Genomic DNA, 14,054 nt, shown 5'->3' with positions numbered 1-14,054 from the left:
TATTTAACATTGTTTAAAGAAATCAGATAAACATGAGGGACTAAATGGAGGAAAAAATCTGTAAATCCTAGTTCAGCCAGCACACTTTCATATAAGACCATCTTTTGAAAGAGGGAATGAAATGGGAAATGGCTGATAATGAAGGATTTCGAATTTGCCCATGAGACCATAAAAACTTTGCAGGTCGAAACAATTTATGTAAAGAAAAACAAAAATCATGTTGACAGCTTTTTAAAGGAAAAGTTAATTCAACAGGAAAGTTATCAGTAATGTTTTTCCAAGTGAAAGTAAATATTAGTACAGCAACAGAAGTTTGGGCAAATTATGACATACCTGATAGATTAGTGATGGTTTGCATGTTGGCTGGTTATTTAACATGGCATCCCATTTGGAAAGTTCTTCATTCATTTTGTTTAAAAAAAAAGAAAAAAGACTGAAATGTTATTTTCCTTGTGCAAGAGTGTAATTCCTTGGCCTTTGTGGACACAAACGAAATCATTTCTGCGGTAGATCTCTAGTAGAGTCGTGGGGTAAAAGTGTTTTGAAAAAAAGAAAAGTAAAATTAGTGAAAGATTCATTCATCAAACGGAAAGAATGTATGAACTCCGGCAGGACTTCTGGCCACCTCTCAGCTCAAGCCATAAGTGACTTTTCTTCTTCTTTCTTTTTGTTTTTCAGTCCTGTAAAGGTTTAGTAAGCAATACGGTGAAAATGCATCTTTACGTTCCAAGTGTGTGAGAAATGCCATGTTTCATGATGTGCTAACATTCAAGTAGTCACAAATTAAACCCTCCACAGTTTATCTGTTTCTCTGTAGGCAATTAAAATCTGATATTATCCTTTTAAATTCCATGATCCGGGAGGCCTCACCAAACAGAGCTTGGGAGCGAGGACATGTTTGCAAAAAAACAAAAACAAACAAACAAAAACAAACAAACAAAAACAAAAAACAACAACAGTGAAAAAAAAAATCCCAAACATATCAACATGTGAACATGATTCCCATGAATGAGCTCCATCTGACACAGAAAACTCATCACGAAAAGATTGAAAAGGAATATTTAGTTTATCAGAGCACTCTCATATATGATTTAAAAAAAAAAACAAAGGAAATAATGTTATGGGATGATAAAAACAGGATAAAATTATTTTCTGTGTAGGAAAAACTAGAGTTCCAAACACCAGGAACTTTATTTTCGAAGAAGGAAAGTTGTGTAAATCATATTACATTCATCATCTTACAACTCTGTTATGATGATGACACATTCAATTTCGGGAGACTGAGGTCTTTGCTTGGTAAATAATTTCAGACAGATAGTTGTTTTAATTCAATAATAAATCTATCAAAATGCATCAAATATGACATAACGTGAAGGGGACATAGCGAAGCAGCACACATTCACACAAACAAACTTATGGTTTGATTTAAAAAATATATAAATGTATGGATTAAAGGGGAATATCATATCATCTATTGAGTAATAGTTTACTCTATGGACAGGAAAGAGGAAAAATGTCACAGAGATTGAGATAAGGAGAGGCCTCCTGGTCATGTTGGACCAAATAAAAATAAAAGAAAAAAAAATGAAGCTACCGTCATATTGTAACAATGATTTTCTTCAACCCATGTCGTGTTTTATCCATACCCTGTCCGTCCTCCCCACAGGAAGTGCAGCCGCCACAAGATCCGCTTATAGTTCCCGCGACCCTTACCCCAGTGGGCGCGCTGAGCGTGCCGAAAAGCCCGGGGGTTATGGGGACCCTTACCGATCTGGTCCCTCCGCCTACGGAGGGCGCCCCGCCGCCACCGATAGAAACGGGGCTGGCCTGGCCAGCCGCCCTTACAGTCGCTATTAGACTATCAGTATTAGCGTGGAGAGGAAAAGTTATGATGATAGCAAAGGGCTAATTTTCAAATTTTCTCTTTTTTTCTCTTCATAGCAACATTGATTTTTCTCTTTTTAATTGATAAAAGGGACAATTTCGCTTAAACAAGTCTTTTGGAAGGGAAAACAGTAGAGGAAAGACTGCTGGACTGTAAGCAAGCAAAGAGACCAAAATGTGAGGAAGAAAAAAATAGAGACTAGTGAATCTGAAACTCACCACGACTAAACAAAGCTTGCTTCTTTTTCTCTCCTCATCTTACAAACTGAGGCACACTTTTTACAAGCTGATAAGTATGAAGCTTCAAGATGTCATATTACAATGGGATAATGACAGGGAAAATATGTTGGGGGGGGGGGGAAGAGATGAAAGTAAGTCTGGTTTACAAAATTGTCTATGTCTTGTAGATTTCAAAATAAAGGCTGTTACTAAAAGAGTGATATGCAAATATTACCAAGCTTTGGTTGACAGAAGGAGAATTTTAAGTCATGACTGAAAAAGATGTCAGAGATGGTAGAAGTGCTGGCTTTTTAGAAAGGAAGGAAAAGAAAACAAATCAAGATCTCACCCAAAAGTATGCTATGAATAAAAAAAAAAGAAATGAAATTGTACATACAGTTACATGTAGTTTATAGACTAACTTAATTGCTTTATGACATCATCTGTGTAAACTTGCATCAGGATTACATAAGCTTGTATAAAGATTTTGTAGGAAAGTATGATGTTCTGTTACTTTGTTACTTTTTGTAATAGTTGTCTTGTGAGTAAGATTAACACACAAAAAAAAGTTTCTGTATAAAGCTTGTTGATTACTTTTTTTAATACTGCATTTTATCTTAATGAAATGATTACCAAAAGCTCATGTTGCATCGTAATTGCCGAGTATAAGAAACAACCACATGATTGAATTGAGACGGAATGTATACTGCCTGTGGTAGTATGCTGTGGTGAGGAATAAGGCACGTACAAATGTCTTCCGCAGAAACATTTGATCTTGAAAAGTGTCTTCGGCCAGCTCTGGAGAGTTTTTTCGCACTAGAATACAAAGCAACAAAAGTCCTGCCGCGAAATCCTTTAGCCAATGGTATAGACTGACAAAAATAAGTGGTTTTAAGTGAATATTGTTATGATCTGAGTGCAAAGTGTCGTTTTATTCTGTGATGTTCAATGTCGCAAGGGGATTACTTAAAATGGTCATTGTATTCTGTTCAATCCAGCCGCACTTCACGTTGACGTTAAACGGTATTAAGACCAATGTGCCATGAGTATAGAGTGCAAAGCGCGTGAATACACAAAGCAAATTGTCAACAAGGATAATACAAGAGAGACGTGTTGGTCAAAACTTACCGTCGTTATGCAGTGGTCCAGAAATTTGACGGAAATCTCTCACTGATAGTACATTTTCCATTTTTAAACTTAAAAATTTTCATTGATTATTTTGAGAGGAAAAACACATTTTTCTTTTAAACCAGTTTTTTGACAGTATGCTGACTAATAGATACTTTGTAATGTATGTTCACACTCCACATATATGTTAAGTGTACAATATGCCTAAGGTATGATAAAAATATCAAACTTTAGCGTGCACTTAGCTGTCTTTGTGCTGTGAAATGCATGCATATCTGCATTCAAGGTATCGTCAGTTTGGGGTTTTTTTGCCAATCCTCCCACCAGATATTCCTTGGAATTCCAAATGCCTAACCGGATGATGAGAGGGAAGTAGTAATATAAATTTTTTTTGCTCTAGTTTGTCTGAAAAAATGTTAATACTCCTCCAAAAATCACATTTGTGGCATAACTGGAGTGTGGTAATTTTTGAAAAGAACATTTGTCATTTTTTAAAGAAATCATTGCCATTTTAGTAATTGCTTCGTGTATCATTTGTCCAAAGTTTTTTCATGTCTCAAGTAAAGTTGTTCATACAAACTTCTTTTGTCATGCTCTACTCTTTCTTTGGTCGCTATACACTAATGATTGTTTGACATGCTGATACCCAATCAAAATATGTACATATATATTTCACAATCCAACAACACTTTGGCAATCGCGTATGGTTTTCATGCCGGAAGTTTAACAAGAGAATTTAGAATAATTGACTGAATGACAAAAACGTGCAGAATGATATGAACCCTTAGGCCCGTATTCTGCTAAAAACTTAGACCCGAGTTTAAACCCACGCCTGGGTCTAAAGTGGGTTTTTGGGGTTTAAACCTGGGTTTAAACCACCAGTTTAGACCCAGGTTTAAACCCAGGTTTAATTTGTATTCTACTAAGTCCAGCTGTGGTCTAAATTGGGTTTAAATTAAACCTACCCAGGAGGAGGTTTATTTCGAGTGTAAATCGAGTCTAACGATGACTGGTAAGGGTACCAGCACACAGATCAATGCCAATGGCACAAAACGAGTGGCTGGCTGGATACGTACAGCAGCTAGCTTGCCGGCCACACGCGTGTACACACGAGATACGCCTACTACGTACTAGATCTAGTACTTGTACACTTATACACCGTAGAAGAGACTCGAGATCTACAATGTATATGTTAGAAATACTACTACCTGTAGTTAGTCTAAACTTTACGATGAAAATAACCTGAAGACTAGACCAAGAACTCAATGTAGGACTAGAGTGTAACGAGCCTGATGGCTGAGGTCGATTTGGCATAGATAGACTTAAAACTATAATAAACAGTGAGAACCTAGATCGTAGGACTAACGTTAGGACTAGGAGTAGGGTCCTACTAACGTTAGTAGAACCTATTCGAATAGCTAGAGTACATTATTATAACGTTAGGACTAACGTTAGATCTATTAAAAGTTTAAGGTTAGTGTAGTACGGTATGTATATCGAGACAGGGTTGATATAGGCCTAGATATTGCTATCTATTTCTACATTTTAGAATGGTTTCCATTTTTATAAACTGACAATCTTAAGAGAAAAGCTTTTATTCAATTTCCTACCTCAAAGTCCTGGTTTGATCAATCCCCAATCCATTCCGAACTCACGATTCAATCGACATAAAAAGCCATGTCCCATCCAGCGCACACAGCAACCGTGCCGCCGGCCAGCGCGGCGGCTCTGCTGGTACTGAGCATTCAAAGCTAGCTAGCCAGGCCAGGAATACAATAGCGCTACGCATACTATATACGCTTACCATGTATCCTGTGATGTGCGTCGCACACGTACACAAACTGCACAGTAATGTACAGTGCTTCACGAGTCGTCGCAAGCAAAAATACAGCATGCCCTTATTCGACATAAATACCCGTAAAAACTATTCAAAATCCAAGAAATTCACGCTCATGTGGCTGATACACTGCCAATAATAAATTTAAGTGGATTTGTGGAGAGAAAAGTACTCAGAGAGGGAGAATTTCTTCTTCCATAGAGGGCACCATGGTGGCTTGATCCAAGACTATTTCGGGTTTAATTTAAACCCGAAATAGACTCGGGTTTAATTAAACCTCGCTAGCAGAATACAAAATTAAACCTCGGGTCTAGCTAAACCATAGGTGAGTCTAAAATGGGTTTAAACCTTGGTCTACAGTAGAATACGGGCCCTGGAGTTGAAGTCAAATTAGAAATATCACAGTCTCAAAGACAAACGTTTCATTCGTACCAGAACTTTTTAACAGAGAATACTTTTGAAAAAAGAAAGTATCATTTTGCAAGAACAGAGGGATTATGAAGCAAAAGATAGAAAAGTGAAGCATATACATTATTAACATCCCTTTTACTTTGTAGTAGAACATGTAGATTGATCGAATGATTTCCCTACAACTATCAAGAGGGGAAAAAAAATCAAGAACAGAATGCAAACAATTGTTGCTTTTCTAATGAAGAGAATTCCTGATTACTGTATGTGCCATATATTTTGTGAGGTATTTATTTTTCGTGAATCTCGCAAGTCCTCTGCTTTTCGCGGATTTTGAAATGTGAAAATATTAGCTCTGATCTTGACGTGAATGTGACTTGCACCTCATGCATCTCTGTTCAGTCCTGTACTCCACAATAGCTAATTTAATCACACGCGAAATTGTCAGGCAGTCCAGATTTGCGAAAAATTAAACTCGCTAAATATATGCCATATACTGTAACCTTCAGGACTTAAAGTTGCCCTGAGGCTAATTCAGGATCCAAACAATAGATCCTGAATACAGCGGAGAGTAGAACAGTTGGTGATATGAAATGCTGTGTACGCCATATATATATCTCGGGGGTTTAATTTTTTGCAAATTTTGTGAGTCGGGTGCTGTCCTGAATTCAACAACATGGGGAAAATTTCTGATCCTGACATGAATGCAGTGTGCAAGTATACGTTTCTTCCGTCGTTTATGTCCTTCATGATCACGACTTTAACCACTTGCAAAAATTGTCGGGATATCCCATTTCACAAAGAAAAAAATAGACTCACTGAATATACATCGCATATGTCGTATATAGTACTGTAAACTAGGTACTCTCTAAGCTGATATTTTCATGAGGGTTTTATTTTCACAAGGTTTGTGCATGGACATTGATAATGCCACTTTACATCTCCATATCGCAAGAAATGTTTTCTGATTTACATAAAAAATGTAGACAAGCAATTAGCAATTTGGCATTGTGATGTCACCTTTTATGACTGGCATCGCGCTGCTGCATGGCTTTGGCATTTATGACATCAATACAATGACAAAAGAGCATAAGTACTGGTATTTAGACGTTTGGAGTTGACAATGGCTAGTTGGTATGCACCACCACTGCACAAAATCATATAATCCAATGCAGCCACAAAAATTAACTGCAGCGCAAACATATGAACAAATTGATATCGTGAAACTTTGCATTGCTGATCTGCAGGATTTGTAGCACAAGACAGGACCATGTACATGTACATATCTTAGCCGCTTTTTCAGCCAATATCTGTCGTCAGAAAACAAGTATGAAGAAATCAAGAATGGTAAAATTGTGCACTTTTCCTTGTGTGTCATTAAGATTAAAGATGATATTGGTTTGGGAGAAGAAAAATTTCTGCACAATAAGGGAGCGTTGATAAGTGTGCTATTCATCAACCAGAAAAGTAATAACTTTTGAAATGTCGTAAAGCCTTTCATTTGTGAAAATATGAGGTTATGCGGTATCTGAAAGTGTGTGGGTGGAACTGCCTATGTGAAAACAAAAACAACAAAAAGATAATTTCTTTGGGCAATCTTCATTTAGTAGCTCACTGGAGTGAAAAAAAAAATGCGAGATTGTTTTTTTTTCTCAAGTGTCTCTCCACATCTTAAAGTCTCACTTGACATTTTATACATGACTTCATCTGAGCAAGGAGGTTTTATACACTGGAGTTCCGACTGGCTGTAATTATGCAAACAGTTGTCAGATTTCTTTTGATGTACAAAAGAATTCCACAGGTGCACTTGTGCCTTTGATGATCGATGTTCCAAGCCGCCGTCTTGCTGAGCAATCTGAAGATTCATTTTGAACGTTATCATAATGTCGGCCATACTTTGCTTATTTATTTATTAAATGAAATGAAATTTCACTTAATGATAAAGCATGTAAAACAAAAGTTAATCCTGTCCAGAAATTTGTGCAAAAGCGTAAATCAGAGCTGTATCATGTGAAAATGTTTAAAACTGTACCATCCTGGAAAGCTTGGTTTATCAATTTTCCGCTTAATTTCCACAAATGAAACTAATATAGAATAATCTTCAAGTATAATTCTTTATTGATAGATATATCAGATTAGTGCCCAGGTATGCCCAGTCGAGTAATTTTCATCTTTATTTCAGCATTTTTTGCTCAATTTCTATTCGCGCATCCTTGTTTCTGTACCACCTACCGTTTATAAGAAGGGATAGTGAAAAGTGATTACCATCACAAAGACATATCTTCCTTTGCAAGTGGTTGGTGATTATGCAATGAGACACGAGTCAATTGTCTTCGTATCTGCGCGGCAGATCTTGTTTGGCACATGCTTCAAATATTTTTGAGCAGCGGCTTCGAACATCTAGCAAGGGAAATAAGAAGCATTTCAATTGTTCTTTCATTATGCGAGAAAAGTGAAAATATGTTGAGTGTTCTTTTAGTTTTCTTTATGTCGCTGTACACATGTGACATCACCAGCCATAGTAGGTTTCTCATCCAGCAGTGACTTGAGCAGAAATTACAAAGATTCACAACTTTTGAACGGATTGTCAGATTTTCCTCAAACTTTTACTGATGTGTTCTACTAACATTGCTGCATTCACTCAATCCACATGTCTATGAAGGTGGACTTGTCCTTTAAGATATATTTAGTTTAGGAATGTAGTAGTATGTGGTGGGATATTTAAAGGTGCATGGTCCCGGTGTTTTAGTCAAATGCGTACGCGGGCGCACGGCGCAAGTTTCCTATAGAGACCTATGCTATCGACTTCTCTTGGGCGCTTACGCTTTGGCCCACTTTCCCGAGTCCGAAGAAGTCCGATCCACTGTGTCAGTGGTTCAATCACAGTTCGGCTCATGATTCGGGTCAGGGCGATGACAGCTTTAGCAAATTTCTTTTGTGATGTCATAATAAGAAGCACATATGCACGCACCCTGGCATTACTACAGACTGCGTGATGCGCAGAGAAGACAACGAAGGCAACGTTACTTAGCAACACCTACGCGCTTTACTCTTGATGACAGCTCAATTTCAGCAATCTTCGTATCAATGCTAACGGTGATCGGCAGTAGCATCAACAGCGCCATCTACACTACCGGGACTATGCCCCTTTAAGATATGTTCAGTTTAGAAATGTGATCCATGCATCAAACAGATTTAACCATTCCTTGTTGCCATGGGTTCACCAGTTGCATGGCTCTTGAGATACTGAGATACTTGCCTGAAATGTTCACGTACATGATACTACTCAAATATCTGAACGAAAGCATGCATATCAAAACAAAACAAAACAAACAAATTTGTCTTGATCTATGAATGTCAGATACTGAACACAAAAGCTTTCCGAGATATATATGTTTAAGTTCTGGCATCAGCTTAGAGGACAAGCTCGCTATGAAATGTTACTCAGAGGAGTGACCGTCCTAAGAAATTAAAAACTGTGCAGATGACTACCAGTGTGATCGAATGATCATGCGTGATGCCAATGGTAAACTTACAAAAACTACTGTTCCAATATTCATTCAGTCCTTATTTGACTGTTAGTTTGTTGTCATGCCTGTTATCGTGTAATCTACTTGCACAAAGTAACTCGTAATTTGATGAGCAGAAATTAAATGTGTACATGTGAGTGAGGCATGTCCATCGAAACAAATCAATTCAGAAGTGTTTGACGCAGACATAAGTGAAGGAACTACTGTGGGACATGTCATAAAGAAATATCAGGGCATCACAAAATGTACTTTCCCACTTACAAGGATGCGCATTTGGGTGAGGGCCCCATGCATCAAACATGCAAGTGCCTGTTTATATTTTATGTATTGCCCAAAACTTGGTATTAGTTTCCCCAGATAAATGGGGAGGTGGGTTTGATGCATCCTGAATTCACCTAACCCCAAACCAATTGCCTGTAATCTTGCCATGATAGGGGGATAAAAATAAACAATACAAGAAAGATTTTATGCAAAATATTTTGTGCAAAGCAGTGTGAAAGTCTCTTGAGACTCTTCATCAGGGGCAGCATCTGAAAATCTCGCAAGCTGATGTCAAAGGTCAAGTTCAAGTCGCAGAACAGAATGGGGCAATTTTCTTCCCCCCTTTTTTTTTGTCCCACCAAATCGGTGAGGCGAAAAGGAAAACATGGGAAAAAGATTCAAGAAATCAAGGAAAAGAAAGAAAGAGCTTCCACAAAATTGCAGAAAATTGGTAAGTATTAGTTATCGTTCTAATACCACTCTTCTTAGGAAGAGAAAGAAGCGTAAAGAGAATGTACAAGAAGATAAAATGTTGCGGCAGAGACAAAAAGGGAACCTTGAAGAATGTGTGCTGAAATACACAGTCTCGCCACCGCTCTATTTTCAAATGAATTGCGAGGGGAAATCAGTGATTTTTTTTTTTTTTCAAGTACAAATCTGCTACACAGAAAAATAAAAAAAGAATGTTTGGAATGATTTACACTTTTTTTGTGTGCGTGCAATAAAGTAAGATTTTTCAAATGTGAAAGCGAGGTTGTACACACTGAAGAAAAAAGAAAAAAAAATCAGTATACGGTTTTACGCTGTTGTAATACAGTAAAGAAAGAAAACTCCACTTCCACAATACATTGCACAGCTTTATTTGTGGGGGGGAATAAGACTCCAGACAGAAATGTCAACAAGAAAAAAACAATCCTGGCGACAGTGCATTCTTTCTGTCTAAGAGGGTGAAAAAAAATTTGAAGAAGTGTAGCTATGTCTCGATAAAGAGCACCTCTGGAATTTATTGAGCGAGTGTTTTGTCAGCATGTAAGCAAACATGTTTTATAAAAAACAAGAAAAAATATTGGTACTAGTGCATTACAGTGTGCTTCTGGCATTCCGCTCATAACCAGGAGTATAAATGTATGTATATACAATTTGTATATCTAATGTCGGTGAACTATTTGATGGAATACATAACATATTACTTGAGTGCAACTTTGAGAAAAGGACTCGTGTTTGCGCACTGCTCTGTTGTAAACCTGGACTTTGAAATAAAAAGAAGTTGAGTGCCAAACAAATGTTAATCGAAACTTCAGAGAACCTAAGGCTTGCGGGGGCTTAAGGGCACTTGAGGAACACTAACCTTTGATGCCCAAGCAACTGGTGAACGGTTGCACATCAGTCCTGCCAATTAAATGATTTTATGTGTACATTTTGTTCCTCTCAAGTGCTTGCAGGTGTCTTAAGTGTCAAATCTTTTGACGTACTACATTATGGGTTGGGCCGACATAAATAACCACTCTTGCGACAATGCTGTAGATCTTGTAGCTTGGGGGACAGTGTACATGAGTTTGAATGTTGGGAGAACATTCTTCAAAATCTGTCAAATGTGTCAAATAACGATATGATGGAAAACCCATCTCTTTGCTAACACAAGCCTACGTACAAACTTTGTGGCATGTAACTGCACTTTGATAAAAAAAAAGAGGAAATTTGCTCAAAGACTTGCTATTAGAAACTGCCAAAAAAGGAGCAAATGTTTTGAGCAAGCTAGGCGTGCACCACAATGAAAATTCATGCAGTATTCAATATATAAAGACTTTAGAAGACATTTTTTTTCTTTGAGTGAGGAAAAAAAAATATCAGGCACGTGGAAAAAGATATCAAAATTAACTTGAAGAAAATGTGCAATCAATATGTGGCGCATTATCAACCACCTGGGCTAATGTCATTCTTCACACCATGAAATAAAAAAAGATAAAAAGGGGGTAAAAAGTTTGGGGTTGTATTTCACTGTTTTTCACGTGCTGTATTTGATTGAAAATGTCTTTTTTTTTTTTTTTTTTGGCTGTATCTTTTTTAACACAAGCCTTGTTGGTTTGTCTCCCCTGTATCTGCTGATTGCTAGGGTGACGCCCGGTGACTTGACCCACGTTTGTGTGAAGTTCGGGATGATCTCTGCTTCTCTGCCCTGCTGCATTGCAGTAGAGTGAGTCCAGTCTGAATCACATGACTTGGAAAAGTCACCTGACCAGTAGAGGGATGCCAGTCTCTGTCACATGACTGGGAAAAGTCACCTGACCAGTGCAGGGATTCCAGTCTCTGTCACATGACTGGGAAAAGTCACCTGACGTGCGAAGGGATTCCAGTCTCTGTCACATGACTGGGAATAGTCACCTGACCACCTCCTCTTTCCTTGGTTTTCTGGAGCCAAGGAGCAATCAGAGCAGCTGGATTGCATGATGTGGCAGAGCATATCAGGCGACCCGACATGGAAGTAGTAGTGTGGGACCAAGCAATGAAGGTGAGCTTTGTGTTGGATGGTAGGATTACATGCTGGTAATTTTGCAAATTCCTAGGGATCTATGTCAACAGTACCCAAGCTCATCATCCTGTGATTTCAAGAGGTTATGTTTGAGAAACCCACAACTGTTCAAGTGTAAAGAAGTTACATTTCATCCTGAAACTGTCTCTGAGGAGACACCATACAGCTCAAACAGAGTCTTAACCCGTTGAGGACGGACTGATTTTGCCACAACACACATTTCCCGTAGACACCTGCCCGAGTATGCTCAGGACTCGTCCTCAATGGGTTAATGATGATAGTCATCTTGCCACATAAGTGACGTACATGTATACAACTTGTTAATGACAACAAAAAATGCAGAATACAAACAAGCTACCTTTCCCCACATATTCATTCTCGTTGATAGTTAAATCCTGTGTTTAGATATATATATTATTTGTTTTGTTTATAGTGAGTACTATTAACGTCATATGACTGATTAAGATGTGATACCATGCAATGTTCATTGATTTCTGTATAGTGCATGGTCATGCAGTACAACCATGAATAACCATAACCATTGGGAATGTATGTTATGGATCTACTGTATTAGTTTCAACAAATACTTCATGCTCTCCCATGCACTGTTTTTGACTAAAAGCGCTCCGTATTCATGGTTCACCTTGGCCTTGGGATGTGGCATTATAGAAGTGCTCTTGGGCTAATTGTGTTTATGTTGTGCAATCAATCTAGTATTGTGCATTCAAGGTCATGCACTTTGGTATTGCTTGTTAGTCTGTGTGTGATGCATATATTCAGGAAAGTTAAATTTGCTGACTTCATAGAGCCTGATGACTATTTGAGTTTACATTTGTGCTCATCCAATATTATGTCTGACCAGAATTTGGACCCAATTTCAAACATAAGCATATTTGGGAAACGTCAAATGCTATGAAGGTGAAAACCATTGTCTTTACTTATATGAAGAGAAGCACATGACAATATGGTCAAGCATTCAGAAGAAACATTTAAAGATATATTCTTTAAGATAATACTTCGAAATTTAACTTGTGCACATGTTGCAATTTCTGCTACAGGATTGGATACCAGTTTTCCAGCCTGGCTGTCTTCTCGACATCTGCACCTCTCCGTGCGATTTGCTCTGATGTACTTTATGGAGGATAGTGCACATGCTGAGGATGGCCGCAAGCATATCAACGTTACCATGTTAATGTATATTGGTATATTGGTGGAACGAACCATCATGAACTGTAAGCTCTTTATTACATCGCTCAAGTTGATATCAGAATAGGCCTTGGGCTTGTCTTCTATCCAGTCACCAACAGAAAGACCTGCATGAGAACTTTTGAAGTGCTTTACACAAATTCAAGTGATGAATAATCATTCGTGATGTGTCAAGCTGGACAGTTTTTGGAGTGACAGAAGTGTACAATGTTTTAGTGACTCAATTTAACTGAAAACAAAGCTGTCATACATGTTTATCCCTTCCGAGTTACTAATGTCCCAGCATATTGTACATGCTGTGTTTTACTTGTAAGGACTTTCAGCAGGCAACAGTACCAGACTGTAATACAGTGGAAACTTGATATAAAGAGATCTGATATAACAAAATACCTGATACAACAAACTAATTTCTCCGATCCTCAGGGATGCCAAGTTCAAAAAATTTTTATAAGTGAGATTTTCATGACTCAATGTCTCGGCGCGCGCATGTGTGCATGAGCGAGGTTGTGGGAGGGGTTTTTTCCCCCCTCCCACGGTAGGGATCTTTTTCAATTTTTAGCTCTTAATGGAATATTGGTGGGATCAGGTGCAGACTTAAAGATAATAAAAAGTTTTGGTACCTCAAAAGTGTCCTTGAATTTCCTTGTCTTAGTTTGTGTTTCAGGTTAAAGTACCTTTCATATAACTAACACTGTGAGACTTACTCGCCCCAAAGTGCTCTCATGTCTTAGTAATCATGCAATTAACTGCGATCAGCAGCCCCATACGCATAGCGTAATCGGGCTTCGCATTGTAGCATTCAGGATCATGACAGATTTAGTATCGCAGGGTAAATGTCAACTTAAAATCCCATAAATTCTTCAATTTGAAGACTTACCAATTAACTTGAAGTATTGAAAACAGGCTTCGGGCAACGTTTGGTTCTGCCTATAGTCCCTTTCTGTTCGAATTGATGACTGAATGTGACTCGGTCGACAGGACCTTAGGAGAGCTACATACAGTACACTGAATACTACAGCCAGTGCATGCGAACACATCACATGCACACAAA

The 14,054-nt window shown here is 38.1% G+C and overlaps 1 protein-coding gene across 1 annotated transcript in view; it reads left to right on the top strand.

Moving 5' to 3' along the window:
• LOC139737164 (uncharacterized) overlaps positions 1-11,401 on the top strand; it is a 35,685-nt gene extending 24,284 nt beyond the window's left edge. The window contains exon 15 of the mRNA XM_071647842.1: positions 11,381-11,401. Coding sequence (XP_071503943.1) covers positions 11,381-11,385 — 5 coding nt within the window. The 3' untranslated portion in view covers positions 11,386-11,401. The remainder of the gene's footprint in view (positions 1-11,380) is intronic.
• Positions 11,402-14,054: the final 2,653 nt, after the last annotated feature.

Source organism: Diadema antillarum, unplaced genomic scaffold (assembly GCF_040938485.1).
Source record: "Diadema antillarum isolate AM-2024a unplaced genomic scaffold, OU_Dant_1.0 seq00000684_RagTag, whole genome shotgun sequence".
NCBI lineage: Eukaryota > Metazoa > Echinodermata > Echinoidea > Diadematoida > Diadematidae > Diadema > Diadema antillarum.
The sequence above is the reverse complement of the archived record's forward strand: the minus strand, read 5'-3'. Positions and strand labels throughout refer to the sequence as shown.